This window comes from Epithele typhae (assembly GCF_022376455.1).
Source record: "Epithele typhae strain CBS 203.58 chromosome Unknown BXZ73scaffold_168, whole genome shotgun sequence".
In the NCBI taxonomy this organism is placed as follows: Eukaryota; Fungi; Basidiomycota; class Agaricomycetes; order Polyporales; family Epitheliaceae; genus Epithele; species Epithele typhae.
In genome coordinates this window covers 1-17924 of record NW_025954359.1, presented here as the reverse complement: position 1 = coordinate 17924, position 17924 = coordinate 1, and the positions used below count along the sequence as shown (strand labels likewise).

At 58.0% G+C, this 17924-nt stretch overlaps 5 protein-coding genes across 5 annotated transcripts; 1 reads left to right on the top strand and 4 right to left on the bottom strand.

The window, feature by feature from the left end:
* Window positions 1-1493: 1493 nt before the first annotated feature.
* On the bottom strand, window positions 1494-5203 carry BXZ73DRAFT_108529 (uncharacterized protein; the record flags this gene model as incomplete). Its single annotated transcript, XM_048017171.1, has 15 exons — window positions 1494-1885; window positions 1978-2112; window positions 2162-2365; window positions 2422-2478; window positions 2530-2664; window positions 2753-2890; window positions 2969-3055; window positions 3150-3210; window positions 3269-3679; window positions 3736-4097; window positions 4151-4278; window positions 4334-4358; window positions 4407-4655; window positions 4708-4743; window positions 4801-5203. The coding sequence occupies 15 exons, from the start codon at window positions 5201-5203 to the stop codon at window positions 1494-1496; spliced, it is 2823 nt and encodes a 940-aa protein (XP_047871076.1).
* A 295-nt stretch (window positions 5204-5498) lies between these two features.
* Window positions 5499-8024, top strand: BXZ73DRAFT_108528 (uncharacterized protein; the record flags this gene model as incomplete). The annotated part of the gene is made up of 6 exons (XM_048017170.1): window positions 5499-5523; window positions 5579-5596; window positions 5647-6758; window positions 6812-6872; window positions 7142-7298; window positions 7406-8024. The coding sequence occupies 6 exons, from the start codon at window positions 5499-5501 to the stop codon at window positions 8022-8024; spliced, it is 1992 nt and encodes a 663-aa protein (XP_047871075.1).
* Window positions 8025-9633: 1609 nt separating this feature from the next.
* BXZ73DRAFT_108527 (uncharacterized protein) lies at window positions 9634-11233 on the bottom strand (the record flags this gene model as incomplete). The annotated part of the gene is made up of 2 exons (XM_048017169.1): window positions 9634-9777; window positions 11171-11233. The coding sequence occupies 2 exons, from the start codon at window positions 11231-11233 to the stop codon at window positions 9634-9636; spliced, it is 207 nt and encodes a 68-aa protein (XP_047871074.1).
* An 843-nt stretch (window positions 11234-12076) lies between these two features.
* BXZ73DRAFT_83206 (uncharacterized protein) lies at window positions 12077-13597 on the bottom strand (the record flags this gene model as incomplete). The annotated part of the gene is made up of 2 exons (XM_048023881.1): window positions 12077-12612; window positions 12682-13597. The coding sequence occupies 2 exons, from the start codon at window positions 13595-13597 to the stop codon at window positions 12077-12079; spliced, it is 1452 nt and encodes a 483-aa protein (XP_047871073.1).
* Window positions 13598-15084: 1487 nt separating this feature from the next.
* On the bottom strand, window positions 15085-17276 carry BXZ73DRAFT_83205 (uncharacterized protein; the record flags this gene model as incomplete). The annotated part of the gene is made up of 9 exons (XM_048023880.1): window positions 15085-15575; window positions 15774-15963; window positions 16027-16126; window positions 16191-16198; window positions 16263-16373; window positions 16432-16608; window positions 16894-17104; window positions 17162-17181; window positions 17229-17276. The coding sequence occupies 9 exons, from the start codon at window positions 17274-17276 to the stop codon at window positions 15085-15087; spliced, it is 1356 nt and encodes a 451-aa protein (XP_047871072.1).
* Between the last annotated feature and the right edge of the window lie 648 nt (window positions 17277-17924).

Here is a 17924-nt window from a genome sequence, read left to right as displayed (position 1 = left end):
TATAGCGCAGCGTGTGAGTACAAAGGGAAGTGTGTAACCTCAGATAATGGACGCCGTATGCCGCTGCGTTCCAATGCCGAAAAAACCTCGGTGATCGGAACAGGTTGTGGTGAGATATGGCACATTGTTGCGTTTGAGAGAGGGAACAGGATGTGAAGCCAGACGACTTCATGGCAAAGCACTGTGTGGGCCCCAATTGCATATCTCCACCAGTTCGAATCCGTTCAACATCATGTTTGCTGCATAATGTACATACCTTCCATGTGAACATGTTCCAAATGCTTCTATTATAAAATATTGCATGGAGTCATCACCAATGCATATGTTGTGAAATAAAGACATATGCAACAGTGGACGCAGTTCGATAGAGAACTTCGTGAAACTGGGCGACTTCGTTCTAACGGTGATTTAAAATATCCTAAAGTTGTTGTCTCATACTAGGAACGCCTGAATCTTATGAGGGACAGATGTGTGCTTCTCTGCTACACCAAAAACAGTATGTATGTTTGCCATGCATTGGCAGGTGCGAGCACTCCCTGTTTTATCCAGAGCCATTAGCCAAACACGATAAGGGGCTGATCTGGTACCCTCCATCTGTGAACGAGTACGCCAGCGTATGGTGATCTCTATGTCATTTTTTCATGACATATCTCGGGGGCGGTGATCGCCTTTCGCTAAACCTACCAAAGTTGGCCACACACACTAGAACATTGTGCCACATCGTCCAGGGAGGTCGGCATGGGTGTATCTAACTTTAGAGTGTATGTACATGCGTGCTCAGCAGGCTGGACAGAAAAGCGCCCGTGCAAGTAGAGGTGCCCACGGACTACTTCGTTTGGGATAAAGTGTCTTCAAAAATACGGCTAGTCGGCACAGGCACACTTTACAACGTTTAGCAAAGACCGCAGAAGTGATTGGTCTTTGCCGAAGTCGCTGCGGCACTCTGAGTCCCCGTCTAGGATTTACTACCGACAGGGGTAGGGACTGTTACTGGGGTGCTCCGAGATTACCGAGCAGGGAACACGGCGTTCGGTAATGGGTCCAGAAACTCGGCACTCACGCTCGGAAATTGATCGCTGTCTCCGAATGACTGCCGACATAGGTCGGGAGTGTTACCGATAGTGCTCCCGGAATACCGAACGAAGAATATGGCCGTTCGGTAATGAGTCCTAGAACTCGGCATTCATGCTCGGAAATTGATCGCTGTCTCCGAATGGCTGCCGACCTAGGTCGGGAGTGTTACCGACAGTGCTCCCTGAGTGCCGAACGAAGAATATGGGCGTTCGGTAATGAGTCCTAGAACTCGGCACTCACGCTCGGAAGGTGAAAACGCGTGGAACGATAGGCCGGCACAGCAATAAACACACCACATCGTGCTTATTCGCGGCGGCATGACTCCCACACTGCACAGAATGCTTGTATGAACAGTTCAAGTGGAATACATATTATGAGGAGGGAACGCAGTAGGTATAGTATAACGAAAGAACAGCCACTCATGCAGAGATGTCCATGTCCTGCGCCCCATCAGCATCCTCGGGCAACTTCGCCAACTCCTTCACCGGAGTCCTGCCGGTGTTATGACCCGCGCCTGACCCCTCATCAGGTTCCTCTTGCCCATCCGCATCGCGATCGCTTTCCCTATCGGTCTCAGCATCCGCCTCCCTGTGATCTCTGGTGGCGAGTCCGTCAGCAGCACCGGAGGGAGCATCGGTGCGCGTCACGATGGGTACCATGTCAACGCCAGCTTCGGCAGGCTTGCCAAGATCGGTGTCGTGGGGCGTGGAGGATACATCCACATGTGCATTGCCGTCGGTCTTATTTTCGTGCCCGTGCGGACGAGGAACAGGCGACGTGCCCACCCCACGAATATCGGCAGCGAGAGGCTCTGGACCAGCAGGGGAAGGGCCGGAGTCAGCACCATGAGAGGTGATGGTCACAGTCGGAGATGTGCCGGCAGCAGGACGGCAAGGCCAATACCGGTGTGAGCGTCGGAGGAGGTGACAAAGACCGAACTCCCGATTCCCCCGGCACTGCCGGCACTGCCGGCAGTACCGTCGGTACTGCCTGTACCGACTCCGAGGCCGCTGTCCGACCAGTCTATTGGCACGGAGCCTATAAGACGTTGAGCACGAAAGTGGCGCGCAAAAAACAAACTACGCACCAGAAGGCGACGTTGACTGCAAATCCTTATGAGTGCCGAACTGGCCGAGATTGGCGATGCGTTCATAAGGGTCGGGCACACCCTGCTGACTGGGACCGGGAATACCAGAGGTGTGGGCTTGAGGGTTAAAGTAGCCACCGTTCTGTGTGTACTCATCTCCGCCATGTGCAGTGAATCCAGCCGGATACTGGGCGAAGGGGTTCACTAGTGAAAGCGTTATCAGCCGATGATACGCAGGGAGTGATCATTACCGGACGTACCGGTGGGGACTGCCGGCCATATGAACTGACTGCCGGCGAACATATTACCGGTATTATCTACACGTCCGCTCTGTTAGCATGCCGGTAATTCAAACTAATGGTGCTTACTAGGATACATAGCAGCCTTCAGAGCCGCGATTTCGTGCGCCATCTCGTGGATCTGCGCTTGCATCGCGCGGATAGTGGCTTCCATGGTGGGAGCGGCCACCAGTGATTCTGGCTGGAAGTCGCGCAAGGGGTCCACTGGAACGCGAGTTGTCAATGGAACGTTTCTAAAGTTGTAACCTGGCGCCGTATAAGCCGACGCCAGGTTAGGGGAAGCATAACATACCAGGCGGTGGAGGTGGCTGGTTGCGCGGATCCAATGCCGGTGACGGAGGGCGTACATGAGACTGCGTCGATGAGACGGACTTCGACCTTCCGGTAACGCGCCTCTTCTTAGCAGCACGTTCGGAAGAGCTGTGGTATCCTATGCCGAAGACATGAACATCGACACACCAGTGATAGATCCGGCCAAGCGTGTAATAGAGGAAGTGGAGTTACTCACCTCCTTCAGCCTCGGTCATTTTTTCGTCATCGTGCTCGCCGTCGCTAGCATCGTCTTCGTCGATCTCGTTGCTTTTTTGCCGTGGCACTGGAATATCTGGGTATAAGCACCGAATGCCGACGGAAGATCACCGACTGCCGATTGCCGACTGCCGAACAGGACAACATGGACCGGTACTCACCGGTATCCTTGTCGGTGTTAGACTTCCTTCCCCTCCTGGGTTTCGGGTAGTCCTCAGAGTTCTGCAAAATGACAAAATGATAAGGACCCTCGTGAAGAACCACTGAGATTGCTGCGTACCGGCATCACCTCTACGTCACCAGCGATCCTCCGAATGGGCGTCCTCCATTCCGCCACATGCAAGTCGATGTGGTACTTGGGGTCGTTGATCATCTTCTGCCGCGTCGCCAGATCGAGTTCGTAGAAGTCCCAGTACCAGTCAAAGAACCAGTCCGCGAGTCCCGAGTCCTGGAGAGCCAAGAGCAAACGAGAAACCAATACCGGGTCTGGATACCGCGCCGGGTTCGCCAACTGAACGAAGGCCCGGTATGAGCGGTATGCCGCGGCGCCGAGCCTACCGTGCCCAATGGGCGAGAGGTCGCAGGCCATCTTCTTCGTGCGGCAAGACTTGCAGTACGACCCGTCGAAGATGAGGATCCGGCAGTCGGTGCCGGCAGCCTTGCAACGTCCACACCGGAAGTGTGCCATTGGCTGCCATTCAAACGGTAAGTACAATCGGCTATGAGAGAAACACATTGGCGACTCACTCCGTCCTTTCGAATCACATAGACCGGGATCCGGCCTTTGTGGTCGGGCAACGGGTCGAAGTTCTTCTCCGGCGCGACATGGTCGGGATGAGCGGGTCGGAGGACTCGCTTCACTGGCTTCTTGGTGGTGGTCTTGCCGCTACCACCGCCGGACGGAGCGTTGTCTTCATCACCGGAATTCGTCCCGGCAGTCCTCGTCACATCACGACTCTGGCTCCTCGCCCTCTTCTTCGGCGTAGCGGTGGTCCTCTTTGGCGGCTCCGGTGCCGCTGATGTCGCCCGCCTCGTCTTGGACAGCGGTGGCGTCGTGGGGGTCGCAAAAGACACTGCCTTCTTGGTGATCGAACGTGTCTTTCGTACATCTGAGTGATAGCGAGTAAATACGTTTGGCTGTGATTACCGACGGCACACATACCTTGGAGAGGGGTTTCCTCCTCGCTCTCGTCGTCTTCTTCTTCTTCGTTGCTGACATCGTCATCGGTAGTCACCTCTACCGTTGTCGCCCGACCCTTGCCTTTCTTGTCTTTGGTCAGCTGACGACGGCTGGGGCGGTGTTAGCGTAATTCGCAACGTCATGCCGGCACAGTACGGTACTTACGCAGGCTTTGCCGGTTCAGCAGGCTCTAAGAATACAATTAGATCTATTCTGAATGATTTTTTCCGGTACTTACTTTTGATGGGCCGTGACATCCTCGGGTTAAACCTCTTGCGCGCCCCCTTCGCAGGTTTTGCGGTCTTGGAACTCACGTCCGTCGTCGTAGCACCGGAAGCCGTCGGAGAAGCGGCACTCTTCGTAGTACCGGTAGTCTTTGAACTACCGGTGTTCTCGGTAGCATCGGCAATCTTCGGAACCCCGGCACTCTTCGTACCCTCGGTGCTCTTCGCAGCTCCGGACTTCGTGGTGCTTGACTTGTTAGCTCCTGGGATTAATCATCAGTGGTACTACCGATACTGAACAGACATAAAGCGCACCATCCCCCGTCGACTGTGAGTCTGTCACTGTGGCTTCTACTCAAACCTGAGATTAGAGAATATGGATGGGAGGAAAGAAAGCCGGATGCTTACCGATGTCACACCAACTAAGGTCGACGTCCTGCTCCGGCAAGAGTCCAATCTGGCCGTGGTCATTACCGACTATGTGCAAGTCGAAATTGTACCCAGCCTTCTGAGCAGCCGCGGTGTCGGCAATGGGTACGATCTCGAATGGAGACCCGGCGTATCCAGCGACGTGCCGGGATTTTTCGTACTCGTAGAAGGCGCCGAGGGTGTAGCGCGGCCAGGTGTTTAACTTGAACTGCGCCTGGAAGTCGTAGGCCTTGTCGAGCGCAGCGAAGAACATATTGTACCAGTTCTTCATATTCTCGTGCCCGAGCTTGGTCTGACACGGACGGCGAGAGAGCGCGTAGTGGATTTCGGTGACGGCATGGCGCACAGTCAGCATGTCGCTCTCGGATGGGTGGGTGGACATGTCGGGAGATGTTCGGTAGCAAGGCAGAGAGTGGGATGCGGTGATAAGAAGGTAGAGGCGCGTGTGCAGATGGTCAACTCGGTGGTTGGAAGTGGGAGAGTTTGAACACAGCAGGCGCCACGTCTTTCAACATGCCATCGTTGACGTAAAACTGCTCCGATCTGTATCGGGATCACACGCGGAGGTCGGTCACTGCCGACAGTCGAACCAAACGTAATTCATCCCTCCTCCTCACCCCTCTCGCACGATTTCAACCTCCCCCTCTATCTCAATCCACGCCACTGCAAGAAAAACAATGAAGTACAACCTTCGAGTCCTAGGTAATGTGCATTTGTATAGTCCCACAACCAAAATCTTATTCCCTGTCCTGTCTAGTTCCATCACCGGTCGGCGGTAGGTGCCGGCAATGCCACGTCTGCACACACGGCTGACCTCGGTTGCAGATGCTGAAATCAACACCCAGTACGAGGACATCCTCGACGTGTCCTTCGCAAACTGGGAGACAAAGAAAGCGCCAAAGAAGTTGACCCAACAGTTAATCCCCTCAGACGCGATGACTGTCCGCCAGCTTCTCAGCCGGCAGTTTTGCTCTGGGGTGGCCCCACGGCCGTGGGCTGCCGGGAGCCCGCTCTCGTATTCAAGCACCCCACCGGTCGCCGCGGAAGACCTGCCGCCTTGGGTCTTCTGCGTGGACCACTACTCTGCCGACACTGCCGTCCACATACCGAAGGAAGATGCCGTTCTGGCATTACCGAGCACCTTCCGTTCGGTAATCCATCCCGGCGATCGCGGCACCCCGCTACCATTCTGGCTCTTGGACTTGTGGCGACGTCTGCGCAACGTCCATACGGTTCGGTCCAATGTCGAGCGTGGACTGGAGTGGCTCAGCGAAGTTGGACGACAAGAAGAAGTTGACAGAGCGGTCGTCAAAGTACAGACTGCCCGAATGCTCGACCTGCCGGCGTTGCTGCACCCATGGTGCGACCTCTTCTCGCATCTGACCACGGACGACCGTGACCTCAACGACGAGTTGATCGACGCAGTCGTCGCTATCGTGATGCGTCATACCGACCGCCTCACCCGCCCCCTCCACGTCTATTCCCCTATCGTGACGCAACTGTCACCGGTAGACTTGGTCGACCTCTTCGGCAAACTCGCCGCTCGAGGTGACTTCGCTACTGACAGCATCATCTGCCTCCCGTGGTATATTGGCGGCGAGTGGGTGTTCGTACTCATCAACATGGCAGGTGATGACATCAGAATCGGTTATTGCATCCCCCAACACGACCACGATGGCTTACTCGAGATCGCCATGCGCACTGCGATCCGGATCGCTCACACGGTGGAAGTGTCGGTGCGCCAGACTCGCACCGACTGGATAGTGCGCAAATATCAGCGTGGGGATGAAGATCAAGAAGCCTCCGTCTTGTCTGGGCTTGCTATCGCTGTAGGATTTCTGAAGAACCTTTTGGAAGGGTTGACGGTTTTCTCGAGCGAAACAGCACGAAGACATCGCATAGAAGTCCTCTTTGCCATCTTGGACCACCACCCTCATGTAAGTCTAGATGAAAGTCACTCCTACATCTCTAAACATGATATCATTTTCAGAATCCGGTCATCTTGGAAGATGAGAAGCTGAGTCTGTGGGAGTCGCAGGACACAGTACGGAGTGGGTCGTTACCGGCCACTTCCGACGGGGAAGATCTCCGCTCGGCATCACCGGTATCGCACTCGGTAGGCTCCGCCGGCCCAGGATCCCCCTCCCCACCGCCAATCTTCTCCCGTACACTGGCGACCGATATGGCGCCTCCTCCATCACTCCCAGTCTTTACGCGTACCCTAGTACCGGCCACTTCCGACCAGACTGATCGCCACTCGGTATCACCGGTACTCCCCCCAATCCGCCCTGCCGTCTTGACTGGCCCTCTCCACCGGCAGTCTTCTCCCGGACACTGGTGCCTCCCTTGACAGTCCTTTCCACATCGCCGCCGGTGTTCACGCGGACACTCGAACCACCGTCGTCTTCCTCGACCGCTACATCACCTTGGGCCTTAGGTTTCCAGAGTGGCAAGCGGCTTTCTGACCTGTATGGCGGGTTAGTAGACCCCTTTACGCCCCCACAGGAGGTCACATGCATGATACCTGGGTTTTTCGGTGGATTGGGCCAACTGGACACTTCACTCAGGAGTGATGACCGCCCAGTACCGCCGGAATCCGCCTCGGTCGCTGCGCCAGTCTTCTCCCGGACACTGGCGCGACCTTTGACAACCCTTTCCACATCGCCGCCGGTGTTCACGCGGACACTCGAACCAGTGTCGTCTTCCTCGACCGCCCCATCAAAGCCATTTACCCCCCCCGGAGGGCAGAGCCTGATGGGTGGTGTCTCGTCGTCCTCCCCCCTGTCCACAGTTACGCGACCGCTGGCGCGCTCCTCCAGGCCCGACTCTCCACTGTCGGAATTCACTCGGAAGCTCACCATGCCCGTGACTGCCGAACCGTCTCCTCCGGTATTCAGCCGAAGGCTTGCCATTCCGTCGACGACATCCTCTTCGCAGCCGGTATTCACCCGCACACTCGAGTCGCCGTCGGCATCCTTGACCGTCCCAGGCCCACCACCGGCTTTCACACGAGGGCTCACCGTCGAGTCCAAACCGACGTCGTCACAGCCGGTATTCATGCGAACGCTCGCACCTGCCGACGCTTCGCCACCGGCATTCATCCGGCAACTGGCCCGCCCTCCAACACCGACCTCCGCACCACCGGTGTTCACTCGCACACTGTCCAGTGCTGTGGAACCCATGCCACCGGTGTTCGCACGTAGGCTGGCCGTCCCTTCAACCTCCTCGTCCTCACCCCCGGCTTTCACGCGCCAGCTGGCGAATCCTACCATGGGTCCCACCGATGAGAGGATGAATATCGAGGAGCCTGGGCATTCAGTTGCTCCTCCCGCCTTCAAACGCTTGTTGAAGCACGTTTCCGAGCGTGAACATAGCGCGGACTCATGATACGGAGGTTAAATGACACTTGGCTTTTTCTTGGTTTGTGAAGTACTGCAATGTTTCGAATATGCTTTCGTGCCTTGTATACATAATGCTTTCGTATTTTGTAATGGACTAGCTATGTGAACACAGAACCTGACGTCTGACGGTATGTTTCAATCGTATGACGAGCAATACCGAACACATTATCGGTATCAATGATTACTCAAAACCATGTGCGCACTTGAACCTGTGGAAGACCCGGAAAGGAGCCGCACTTGAAGAAGACACAGGAGCATGGCGTACACTAGTCTTATCGCTACGGGTTAGCCTCAAAATACAGGATAATGAAAGGGGATCGAGCAGGCAGCAGTACTTTCCGTAGCCCAACGGACCAACCGAAATATGCGGCAATGTACTTCATACACCACCGTAATTCCGATGTTTTCCGGCGGACAGGGCTCGTACAGCCGTCTTCGGCGGGGGACACACTCGTACAACCTCGGGTAATAACCAGGATTTCCTGGTTGTAGAGCTGTACTTGTTCTTTACTCGTCACTTGAATACGGCTACTGATAGGTCGCGTTTTATTACCACCACCACGGAAGCCCTTAGGGAAACATCACCTGTCCATGCATTTGCAATACCGAGGCCACTGCCGAGATTGCCTTGGATAACCGCAATGCCGATGTGTGCCGCCTTTGGGGAGCTCGTACGACCGTCTCGGACGGGGTACATGCTCGTACGAGCTCCGGCAGTGTTTGCATCGCCGCGGGGTAACCACCGCACGTACGGCCGTAAAACAAGTCGGTATGTGATCAGGACGGCCGTGGCTACGTACTAAATGCATTACAACAATTCTGGTGTGTGTCGCTTGCCGGAGCTCGTACGACCGTCTCGGACGGGGTACATGATCGGAGCTCGTACGACCGTTACCGACGGTCTACATGACCGGAGCTCGTACGAGCTCGTATCACCGTTACCGACGGCAACATGAGGGGGTCGTACCGCCGTTACCGACGGCTACAGAGGGGGAAGGGGGTCTGGGTTGGGTGAGGCCGTTTGGTTTGTTCGGCCAAGCGCTTATGTGGGCTGGGCCGCCCAGAAGCGCCGTATAGTACATTGCTTATATCCATGTAATGACTTTGAATAACCAGTCCAGACTCGGACACGATCATGCCTCAATGAGCAGCCTCATCGCTGCACAGGACGAACAGTTGTTCGCTTTGATGACAAATATGTTGAAGGACCAACAGGAAAGTTCTGGGGGCTGAACGACGTGACCCCCAGCACTCCCCCAGCACATTTTTCTCCCAGCGTGCCATCGAGAAAAAGATGCGTCGTGTGCCTGGAGGATGATGACGATGCAGCCAGTGAACATGAGGCTGCCCTACGGAGCAGAGTCAGCGCGTGGGGGCGACGAAAGAGACCGAGTGTACGTACGACGTTATTCTAGCAGCAGACAACGTTCGAGTTGCACGACCCGCCGCCGACTCGGAGGCCAACGACCGCAATCGGCGAGCAGTCGACCCCTACGAGCACGTCGACGACGATCCCGAGCCGCCCGAGCAGGAGCCCGAACACCGGGTCGTCCGCCTGCGGAGTGAAGTCAGAACGGGCTTGGTATTGCAGGGGGCGGGGAGAGTGGAGACGCGTACGCTGTTTGCGCAGGCTTGCTGCACTACACAGGCCTGGTGCTGCACACATCCGTCGGCGCGGACGCGGGCGCGGGTCGGCGCGGCTGCCCTAGCTGACGTCGGGCTCTCTGTGTGAAGATGGTGTACCCAGTCGAACCCCGCCCGCCCGCCTTGCATCGCACCTTGCGTGTGCATAAGATCCGCGTAGCAAGCATCCCGGTCTCACCAGTTCGTCCTCGCCTTCGAATCGCCTCCTCGACTCAGCTCGCCTCCAACTTCAGCCTCGGCATCCATGTACGCGCGCACCGTTGTCATCTCCTACTTCGCGCTCTCGCTCGCACTCCTTGCTGCCGCCATGCCCGGGGGCCCGCCGGCGCCGGTGACGACCAAGGTCACGGGCACTTCTCCCTCCATAGTATTCACACGTCTTCAGAAGCGCAGGAGAGCCAGTATGGACGAGTACTAGTGAATTATCTCGCAGCTAGGTCGCAATAACAGTAGGAGGGGGATGGGGAGCGATGAAGAGCGGAGCCAGAGGCCGTTTACTCTCGATGGTCGAACATGATAAACGCCCAAGATCACCTTCCCGATTTGGAAGCGTTGGCCGAACACATGTTCGGCCACTGGTTCGCAGCCTGGGGGGCCCGCGGTAAACGACCTTTGGCGCTATTATCAGGGGTCCTCATGTACCCATGTGGCTCGCGAGGGGTCCGTCCGCTTGGCAGGTGCTTGCTGTGGGCTGTTCGCGGGAGAAACCGCCAAGATTTTCCTTTCTTGGACGAGTTATACTCACCGCCCATTGGTGTGGCTTCTGTTCCTGATGGCGCTTGTGCAGCGCGAATATCGGAGACAACGGCTTCGATCACCCGATCGTGCACTTGGAGTCTCAGCACGCAGAATAGGAAACCCACTCTGACACGCACAAAGAAACATGCAAAACATTACGGGAGCAATTTCCACGCGAGCGAGCGTCGTGGAGGGTGGCAGAACGGCGACGAGGGCTATACCGAAGCTCACAGAGAGGATGGCTTCAGTGGCTGCCGATCGAAGATCCTCGCTTCAGCACGCGCACGCCGCAGAAGCCAAATGAGCGCACTCACCGCGTAGAACTGACCCCACCCCCACACGCATTCCCCGGCGCCCGCCTCCCAAAGGCACTAGTGATCCTCCTGTCCAGGTTCGTACACCACCTTTCCGTGGTCCCTGGGGATCGTCTTGAAGCGCTTTGCTCCTCGGCCGCCCGCAGTCTGGTGGCGACAACCGTGAGCGCGGTCGACCCCAGAACGTCCTTACGGCAAAATAAACACACACTATATCGGTGGGACGGGAACCGTTCCTGCGCGTGAACCAACAGCGACGAACGCGCGGCCGTCTTGAGTGGGCGCGAGGTCGGGAAAGTCGCCCGCGACTGACATTTCGGGTGCCTGCAGTCGCGCGCGAGCCCCGGCCTGTTCTGCAACTTCACGTACGAGACCGCGCGCAGTGCAACGATGGTCGTCCTCCTCCTCAGCGCACGCGCGCACGAAGACAAATCTCTGCGGGGTTGAGCGGGAAGCCGTCGACGTGGACGGGCATCGTCTACTGCTCCAGGTCAGCGTACGTCCTTGAAGCAGCGTGCCCCCGGCCGAGGACGCTGTAAGTGGAGGGAAAGAAACGAGGAGCAGCGACACGCGATCCAACATCATGCATCGGACCGGTGCCGGGCCGCTCGGGATATGGCATGCAGAGCGGCAAACAGTCCAAGCGAAGGAAACACATGTAGACATTTGGCAACACCTCTCCTCAGCCAGCCGTAGCATGAGCGGAGCATACAAGCAGGCGATACCACATACTGCAGTGCGCACAAGAAGCGGGGGGCACCACGGCGGCGCGAGTCTCGATCGTGTCCTCTCCGTCCCCTGGTCGCGAAATTTCGACAGGTTGCGCGCCCTCGAGGCCGTCGCCGGCGCGCGACTTCGGGCGACGGCCGAAGCGGGAGAGCGCGAGCCTCGAAGGGGATGCGCCGGCGTTGAAACAGCACCAAGAAGGCGGAGACGTAGAGGGCGGCCGCATGTGGACGACCAGCAGCCCACAGCGACAACGTACGTCCCCCTGGGTGGGCCGTGTCAAGCGGGAGGGTGTGGCCGACGCTCTCGGCTGGGGAGCACAGGTTCTTGGAGATCTGCCGTTTACCGTCGCAGGTCGCGGGAAGGAACGCGCAGAGAGCCCAGATCCAGAACTGACCTCGAACCTCAGAACCACACCCTCAAGACTCGCGCCTAATACCTCGCCGTCAGGACCTCCCACGTCCCCCCAACGCCCTCGCCCTCCTCGCCCTCCTCGCCCAGGACCTTCCGCAGCCCCCACAGCCTCCCGCGGTCCATCAGGAAGTCGATCCGGCAGATGTCGAGCACGCCCTCGGGGCGCGCGTACCACCACCACCCGCCGCGGCGCACGCTGCACGCGCTCGCGACGCACACCCGCGCGGAGTGGCTCAGCGCGGCGTTGTAGTAGTCCTCCGCCGCGATCGGCGCGTGCAGGTGCGCGTGGAGCGCGGTGAGCAGCGCGGCGAGGGTGAGCGTCGGCGCGGGCGCGGGCGAGGGCGCGGGGTCGACGTAGAGGAACCAGGGGAGGTCCTGGTGGAAGAGGCGGAGCGAGGGGCGCGAGGGGTGGAGCGCGAGGGGGACGGGGGAGGAGCCGAGGTCGTGGCGGGTGGTGGAGCCGTCGTGGGCGACGAGGAGGACCTCGAGGGCGTGCGTGAGGGGGTTGCGGAGGTTGTGGTCGACGAGGATGATGGCGGGGTCGAGGGGACGGTCTGCGCGCGAGCAAGGGAGCCCGTGCTGAGATGGAGCGAAGGGACGCGAGGGATGGACCAAGTACGCACCGTCTACCACGCTCACATCCTCTTCCGCTGGTGGCCACTTCACGCGCTCCAGCGGCGGCTCGACTTTCCGCCCAGGGTGAACCAGCCTCGACCAGGACGGCGCGAAGTCGACCCTCCACTCCGCGGGGGCAGGACGCGTCGCGGCGTCGCGCTGCCGCCGCTCTCTCCACGATCCGCCCATCGTCGTGATCGTGGATACCGAAGATTCCCTCTGGACGTGCGAGCTGACGAAGCTCATACTTGACGCTTCGCAGGACTCCTCCGAGGGGTGGAATGACCGCGCGGCGTGCCTCGTCGCTGCGGTAGGTGTCTCCGGGCTCTCCATCACTCCCCCAGTAGATCTCCAACTGTATTCCCGTTCTTCAACCGGCGACAGCTTGCTCGTCGACGCCGTGGGGGGCTGGTTCTCGGGATGCGACCTCGGAGGAGTCTTCGGACGGGCCGCATCCTGAGTCGGACGCCCCGCCCTCGCGCGCCGTCCCCCGCCAGGTGTGGGGTTGGGGCCGCCGGAGGACGAGGACGTGGTCCGGGACGTCCTCGCCGTGCTCGCCGACTGCGAGGCGGTGCGCTCGCGCGCCTTGCGCGCGTCGCCGGCGAACATCGCGGGATCGAACGCGCCGAACACCGCGATCGCGGGCTCCGCCGGGAGCGGCGGAACGGGGGAGTCGTTGTGGGGGCGCGACCATGGGCGGGAGGAGGAAGAGGATGAGGAAGCGACGGAGGGGGCGCGGCGGGACGCGGGGGTGTGGGAGGTCGAGGGAGAGTGGGACGACGAGTGTGACTTGTCCGTGTCCTTGTCCTTGCCCTTGCCCTTGGAGTCTTTGGACGAGCCACGTGGGGAGCGACGGCGATTGCGGTCGGTGGGCTCGGCAGGGGTCGCCCACTTCTGCCGGCCGATTGCGCTCCGGGAGGACATGTGGGACGGGAGGTGGTGGGTGGACGAGGCGGGGATGAAAATTCGGCCTCAAGTTGGGGTGCCCGGTGCGGGGTCGCCTGGAATTACGGCATGCGAGGCTGACGAGCTGGCGCACCTTATCAGGGTCCATTCGTTGCCATGTGCAGGGATGTGGGATGATGCAGGGAAGCAAGCCAGAAGGCATTTTAGTGCGCCTCGTGAGACATTCCTGGCCGTCGCACGGCATGGGTGACGAAGCAGAGAGCTTGCTCGAGGCCAACGGGAGGAGGAGGAGGAGGAGGAGGAGGAGGAGAGCAAGATCAACGCTCGAATCGAGATCAAACAGTGCATGTGGAGTGCCGCGCGGCCCGTGGTCGGTCCGACATTGTCCGTGAGATGACATGATGAAAGGGCGCTTTGTATATCCTCGTCAGCTGTTCGCTTCGCAAGTCATATTGCAAGTACCGACTGCTCCATCTCCAAGTATCCGCACAATAGAGAGGTTTGGAAAATTGCAATTGTGCGCGATTGCAATGAGTGATGGCGCGTTGGAGTCCCGTCTCCAATGTGACGCCACCGTGACCGGGCCAGGCGAGCGCCGGGGCGAGAGATGCGACAACACGGTCCCTTACCTCCAAACTGAGCATCCAGCGACTAGTTCAACTTGCAGCCAGGACACCATGTAACTATGAAGGTAGCCACGGGAAGCAGACGAGTGACGACGAGATGAGAGCACAAGCGCGAACCTCACCAAGGCCTGTCACGCTGCACATGGGTGACGGGCGTTTTCGAGCGGGCCGCGATGCCGTGGAGCGGTGGGTCCGTCCCAACGGATTACAATCGCGCGCAATTGCCGTTTTCCAAACCTCTCTAATACTGTATGAAAACTTGTGGGTACTCAAGTACTCACATCCGATTGTGGTGACCGGCTGGGTCCAAGGAGCGAGTCCTAAGTATTGCTGGGAGCGATATTAGCGCCCCCGGTCGACACCTCCGCGCTCGCGGATGCAACGGAGGACAACCGGGACGTAAGAAGCGTTTGAAGGAGATTACGAGTACGAGAGACGTAATATGCGTGATAAAAAGACATTGGGACTAGACATTGAGTGAGAGGACATGTATTGCCAGTAGGAGATACAAATCGAGAAACAGCGTCCCGACCGTGCCCGTCTTCGAATATTGCTTGGCGGTGCGCGCTTGCAACGTCCGCGCGTTCCTGGCGATCACAACCGGTGTGAGGACGATGGAACGAGGCTGGATGTGATGTGACGGTACGGCAGACCGAGAGTGAGACAAGGCGTCAGCAACAGGTCAGAAAAACAAAAAGAAATCACGAGACTGAATGAGCGATGGGTGTGCGGATTCGGAGAGATGTCAGAAGGAGCGTGGAGATGATGTGAAAGATAGTTCAAGAGACGCGCTGCACATTCATTCAAGATCAGCGACCACGCGCAGGCGACAGAACGAATGCACTCACCGCCTTGTAGGCACTTTGGCCGGTAAGAGACTCAATCATCTTCATTAGGCCAGATCCCGAAGTGGTTTCGAATGCGCAGAAACTGCTCGAGGAACGTGTCGTCAGTCAGGCGGAACCACTGCTTGGTCGAATCGGATGCAGGATGCATCTTGATGATGGTAGGAGTCACCGTCGTGAAGTCCCGGCGATACAGCACGACCTGGATTCCTGGACCACGGGTCATCGGGGCGATGCGAGTCGCCAGGCAATACATGTCCTTGTCGTGTGGAAAATGCTCGAAGTACAACTTAACCTGGCGGAAGTGGTTAGTGGTGGAGTGCTTGGCCTCGACGGCGACCACAGGCTTCTTGGAGCCGTCCAGGAGCTTGACGTAGATCATGAAATCGGGGACAAAGGCCGGGCGTTGTCCGGGAGCGTGTTTGTCAACGGGCCTGTTGTACGAGTCGGTGGAGATGTTACGTTGAGCGTCGGGACCAGAGCTCGAGCTTTCATCCTCGGTCACGCTGCCCTCGACATACTCGACTGGGCCGCATTCGTAGTCCTAGTCAGAGCTGGCATCCTCAGACGAGTCAGCATCCTCGGACGAGGTGTTGTCGTCTGCATCATTGCCGTCGAGTAGGCGTTCGTCTAGGGACAGCGTCTGGGTGCCTGGCGTCCTGGCAGAAGCACTGCAAGAAGGCGGGGTGTTGAACGAGGACGGAGCTGCCGTAAGAGCAGAACGTTTAGCGAGCTTGAGAATACGAGCATGGGGGTGCACCCCCAACCGCGCAACAGCAGGAATCCAGTAGAAGAAAACCATGGACAGCACCGATTCTAGGCCGCTTTCACTGGTCGTGTTCATGACAGTGATGTTTTCAGCAGCCTCCCACAGCCACGGAGCGATGCATGCCTTGAGCTCTTGGACAGAGGTCTTCGACGAGATTAAGAGTGTCAGAGATGGACGATACACCAAGAGAACCTCGAGGGGACGTACGAGTCGACGTGCAGAAGGGTGGATCTCAAGAGGTTTGGCGTCCAAGAGCAGGTTGAGAACCTCGTGGAGATCTTTCTCGATTCCCTTCCGAGGCGTACAGCTTTGCAGAGAAATGACACATCAGTACGTAGGCCAACTGCTTTACAGCTTCGCGAACCGCTCACCGAAGCACCTAGTAGACGGAATATAAATGAGCGGGTGAATAAAGAAGGTATATCTAATATAATCGTGCTTACAACTAGTTGAATGCATTCGATAAGTAGTCCAGTGGCGCGAGTCTTGAGCGCGCCATCGATGGAAACCGGGAATTCCTTCAGTGGATTGGCAGCGTGTGTCTCACGAGGAACCTGGGGAGACCATCAGAACCGAGGTTTCCGAACACAGTCTTGGTGTGATACTACTCACCGAATCGGATGGCGATCGGTTCGGTTCAACACGTGAACCGGGGGGATCTGCCTTTGCGTTTGAGGGACTGGCGGCCTTGAGAATAATCTGTGGGGGAGAAGGCTTGACCGGTGGGTCCGCCGCGGGCTCTGTCGCAGTGGCGGGAGCCTGAGCCGCTGACAACAAGCCGTTGACGCGCTGTGGAGAAGGAAACAAAGATCTGAGATGAAGTGCACGGGAGGCACAGCAATGTACTCGCCAGATGGATGCGTATCTGTTCTAGCTTGGATTCTGTGCCGCCGAGGATTTTCCAGTTAGGATGAATGTTTTTGGCGGCTCTTTTGGCACTGGACAAAAGGGTTGGAGAAGCGATAAGTCAATACAGGATAATGCATGAGCGTGAAATACGCACGTGCAGGACTGTACGCCCAGCGTAAGATTAATAGGTCAAGGACGCGGAAAAAGGCAAAATAAAGAACGCACAAAGGTCGCTCTCACAGCCATCACATCTGCTACAACGCCCTCGAAGAGCTCTGCGAGCGGCGAGAGAGGATTGGCCGTTTCGGGATCTGGAGCCTCGAAAGTGTGTGCCTGCGCATCTTCTCCATGCACATTGGCGGACGTAGTGGCGACAGGCGGGACCTCGGAAGCCGGGATGGTTGGCGTGTCCGGTCTGGTTGCGGTAGCGTGCGATCTGTGATTGAGCGTCAGTGTGGACGAGGTCGGGCGGCGAAGAAATGGTCGAACGTACGTGTTGGGAGAACCGGCTCCCTGATTTCCATTGTGTGTCGCAGCGTCGTTAACAGTCACTGATCGACCACGACGTGGAGGGGCGCCCCCCCGAGCCCCACGGCCTCTGGGTGCATGGCAAGGTAGTGGAGGGGAGGGTTGAGAAGAGTGGGGGATGATGAGAGCAGGTTGCGGATTCATGGCGGAGAGAGAGGCGTTATATGTGTGACGAGAACAATGAAGCCTGCGCGCACCAATATTTGTGGTCCTTGAGAGGAAGGTGGTCAGAATCAAGTGAGGATGGCTGGGACGGAGCGCCAGCGGCCGGCCTCGGCCGACCACGTGACCGTGTTCGAAACTGCTCCACGAGCACGAGGCGGAAATCGAACGCATTGGGCGCCCAGACGGTACCGCGTTCCTCTCCGCATCTCACTTCCCGCCACTCGCTCTCCTCCTACCATCTACCGCACTAGAGCTCGCCCATCTGCAATATCAATGTCCATATACATCGGAGGCTTCCTACTCGGCGTTGAACACTTTCGCCATCTCAGTGTCCGCGCGTACGGCAACGGCGATGTCGACCACCCTGCCCTAGCCTCCGAGTACCTCAGCGACGTCGATGAGTACTTGTACCAGCACTTAGTTCTGGACTGTCCGGAAGTCATCAAAGTCCGTGACTACGACACGCCTGGAAAGCCCGTCATCGGTTACCTTCTCACCTGCCGCATCGCGTTCGTTTGGGAGGGCGAGAAAGTCCCCGACCTGTCTCTCACAGAGGACACCCG